Source organism: Lactuca virosa, chromosome 1 (genome assembly GCF_052849685.1).
Source record: "Lactuca virosa cultivar CGN04683 chromosome 1, Lactuca_virosa_CGN04683_v6, whole genome shotgun sequence".
NCBI classification, from domain to species: domain Eukaryota; kingdom Viridiplantae; phylum Streptophyta; class Magnoliopsida; order Asterales; family Asteraceae; genus Lactuca; species Lactuca virosa.
Window position 1 is genome coordinate 32,010,078 of NC_136426.1, and position 4,033 is coordinate 32,014,110.

Here is a 4,033-nt window from a genome sequence, read left to right on the forward strand (position 1 = left end):
CAACATCATCATTTATATAAACGATGGAACTATATTTCATTGCAATGTTCATGAAAGAATTTGAACTCTATGCCTTTAATGGAACCCCATTAATGTCCACCTAATTTAATCTTCATTCACCACAAAATCAGGTTTGGTTTCCGCAAACGATGCCCTAGTGGTTGAAATACATAATTCCATATAAAAGGTTAAAGATTCAAACATAGCTTGTACATTCAAAATATTAGTGGTGTTCCTAGATTGTTCTATCATATTGATCCTAAATCGAATTAATGTAAATTGCTTAAATGGTACAAACTATCATTTTTTTATAACAATACACGATTCGATTACATAACAAAAGTCATGTCATCTTTTATATAATTTCATTGATATATCGTCGATTCACCTGATTTAATGTGTAAATAAAATTGCAATAATTTTTCTAAATCACCCCCAAAGAAATAGAAAGAAAAGTGACATGTCACGTGCCACACAAATTTTACCACGTGAGTTCCGATGTGTCTGACTTCCAAGGTCCGAGTGTGCTATAAATAGAGAGAGAGAGAGCCTGCATCTTATAACCCTCACATAACTCAATCCCCACTACACTCTCTTTCTCTCTCACACACAAACACGCTCAATGCGCGTAATGATTTCTTTGAAAGAAATTCATAACTAAAAAAGAAAAAGAAAAATCTTGATTTCCAACCTTCTATATATAGCAACAATCAGCCCGTGCAAAACGAATCTCCTACATGCTCCTCCGTAAACCGCCTTAAATCCGCCATCCCCTCCGCCGGTCTCCGTGATTTCCGTACACCTTCTTCAACACCGCTAAATCATGGCACCAATTCTACTACTTCTCTCCGCCATATGCCATTTGATCGTGATCGTCGGATTAACCCTACACCCTACCGACTTCCTCATCGGAACAGAACCTCAGTTAAGCTTCAACCGAACGGACCTCCATTCCGCTTCTCTCGATTTCGGCAAAATGACGAGTATCGAACCGACAGCGGTTCTTCATCCGTCTTCCGCCGCCGACGTGGCAAAGATCATAAAATTGGCTTACGAATCCGGTCACGGATTCGTGGTATCAGCGAGAGGCCACGGGCATTCAATCAATGGTCAGTCTCAGGCAGCCAACGGTGTGGTGGTCCAAATGAGCGGATCGAGTGGGGCTCCGGTGGCGCCGGTGGTTTCCGAGAAGTTGATGTATGTGGACGTGTGGGGCGGGGAGCTTTGGATCGATGTGCTCAAGTCTACGCTACAATATGGACTAGCACCAAAATCGTGGACTGATTACTTGTACCTTTCTGTTGGTGGTACTCTCTCTAATGCAGGAATCAGTGGACAAGCTTTCAACCATGGCCCTCAGATTAGCAATGTTCATGAGGTCGATGTCGTCACAGGTAATTAATGAATTCCACCATCCTCTTTCATGCATGATTTTGAAAACGATACTTACCCTACTGCATTACTTACTTATACCGTACAACCCAAGAATGCACTACCATACAAATCATAACTTAATTCATTCAGATCCATTGATTAATGGTATGTTGTGTGAACAAGTGCAGGAAAAGGAGAGGTGGTGACATGCGCAGAGAATAAAAACTCGGAATTGTTCCATGGGGTTATGGGAGGGCTAGGTCAATTTGGGATCATCACAAGGGCTAGAATTGCATTGGAAGCTTCCCCTCAAAGAGTATGTTTTAATTTCTTTCGATATGTTTAATTTACTATTTTTAATTACATATTCTTTCCATGAAATACAGTACAATTTTGGAGATTTTGAATCGAAACAAAATAAATTATTTACAAAAGAGCAATGGTTTAGTGGTCCATGTTCATGTTAATGGCGATGAAGTTTTTTCAACCACTCAAAATTCAAAACCTGCTTGCGTTTGCGTTTGCGTTTGTGTTTGTGTTGTTGTTGATGTGCCAGTTATTGTTATTATTATTATTCCATCGACAAACATAATGTCATTTTCTCACGCTTTTTAGGTTATGGCCCATGACTCTTGTTTCTTAACTTATTATTCTATGATAATTGACAATTAATTACCTTCAGGTGAGATGGATCCGTGTACTGTATTCAAACTTCTCGGTGTTTACCCATGATCAAGAATATCTCATCTCCCTCCATGGTCAACCAAGCTCCAAGAAGTTTGACTATGTCGAAGGTTTTGTGATCGTGGACGAAGGTCTCATCAACAACTGGAGGTCTTCCTTCTTCTCCCCTAGTAACCCTGTTAAAATCTCCTCCATTGCTGATGGTGGCAACGTCCTGTATTGTCTGGAAATCACCAAGAACTATTACAATCATTCCGACCCACAATCTGTTGATCAGGTAATTAATTAACCCTAGAACAATTCCTTTACAGGTGTTTAAGTTTAATAAAATATACGAACTCTGCACAAGAAAACACAGGAGATCTTCTGTTGATTTGATATGATGATTGACGACAAACATTACTAATATTTTACTTTTATAAAAAGAAAAAAAACTATTGGTACTCATAATTAAATCGATGCAATCCACCCACCAAATAATTAGGAAGCTAATTAATAAAGTAAGTAAATGTAGTTATAAAAAGAAGTGTACTTTTGTTCACTCTTTTTTATTAATTTATTTATGCAGGAAGTGGACGCTTTGTTAGAGAAATTAAACTATATACCAGCATCAGTGTTCACTACTGATCTTCCATATGTGGAATTCTTGGACCGGGTTCACAAGGCTGAGTTAAAACTCCGGTCCAAGGGTTTATGGGATGTACCACACCCGTGGCTTAACCTGTTTGTACCCAAATCAAGAATTGCTGACTTTGACCAAGGAGTCTTCAAGGGCATTTTGGGGAATAAGACTAGTGGACCCATCCTCATCTACCCCATGAACAAAAACAAGTAAGAATATAATATAATATTCCATCCGTATATCCATATGATGCTATACAATATTATACGACTTCATGCATATCTACATGACATATAGAGATCATGCTTTCTACTTTGACCATGCATCTAACATGTTGAAAAGATCCTTCATGTGATATGTTGTACTTTATGCATAAATAATAATAGGTATATTTGAAAAAAAAAAATGTTAACAGTTTGAATTTTAGCTTTTAGTAGTCTCAATTGGGTTTAGGGTTACTGGAAAAAATAATTATATAGCAGAATATTTATATGTGGTTAACTGTGTAGGTGGGATGCGGAGACATCAGTGGTGACACCGAATGAGGAGGTGTTTTACTTGGTGGCGTTGCTTAGGTCAGCTTTGCAGAACGGTGATGAAGCATTGACATTAGAGCGGTTGAGTGATGAGAACCGTCAGATTTTAAAGTTTTGCAAAGATGAAAAAATCGATATCAAACAATATTTGCCACATTACACCACACAAGAAGAGTGGATGGATCATTATGGAGAAAAATGGCCCCAATTTTACAAGAGGAAAATGGAGTTTGACCCTCGGCATATATTAGCCACTGGTCAAAGGATATTCGAGCCGAGTTTCATTTCTACAATGAAGTCGTGGTGATAGTGGGTGAAGTTTAAAGAAACGATGTTTGTATAAGTCGGTAGATATGCTGGTCTTTTTGCATGTAGTAATGTACATATAGACAATATTGTAGATCAGAAGTAGAACTAACCATTTTTTTCATATTCATTGATATAATGATTTTTAGGTACTTCATAAATTTTAACTGAAAGTGGAAATTATTGCTTTTGCATGTATTTCAAACATTTGAGAAAAATGTTTAAAGGGACATATTACTTGGAATAAAAACAAAATTATACAAAGTACCAGTTTAAGGTTAAAGGCCAAATAACGAGCCTTTAAGTTCAACCCATTAGCAACAGAATCTGAATTTATCACAGGCTGCGTTCGTTGTCATACATGACTTGGCGGCAATGTCAAGCCTCAAGTTTTTCCGAGCCTTGGCGAGTCACGGCGTTTGTAAGGCGTGACTTAAGGCGGCAATTTTCTATATAATTAATATTTTTACATGTATTTTCAACTATTATTCATTTTTATACACATATATGA

General features: G+C 37.5%; 1 protein-coding gene across 1 annotated transcript; it reads left to right on the forward strand.

The window, feature by feature from the left end:
- Nucleotides 1-575: 575 nt before the first annotated feature.
- On the forward strand, nucleotides 576-3,646 carry LOC145164008 (cytokinin dehydrogenase 5-like). The gene is made up of 5 exons (XM_079082754.1): nucleotides 576-1,394; nucleotides 1,563-1,690; nucleotides 2,057-2,335; nucleotides 2,627-2,889; nucleotides 3,190-3,646. The coding sequence occupies exons 1-5, from the start codon at nucleotides 824-826 to the stop codon at nucleotides 3,521-3,523; spliced, it is 1,575 nt and encodes a 524-aa protein (XP_078938880.1). The 5' UTR covers nucleotides 576-823; the 3' UTR covers nucleotides 3,524-3,646.
- Nucleotides 3,647-4,033: the final 387 nt, after the last annotated feature.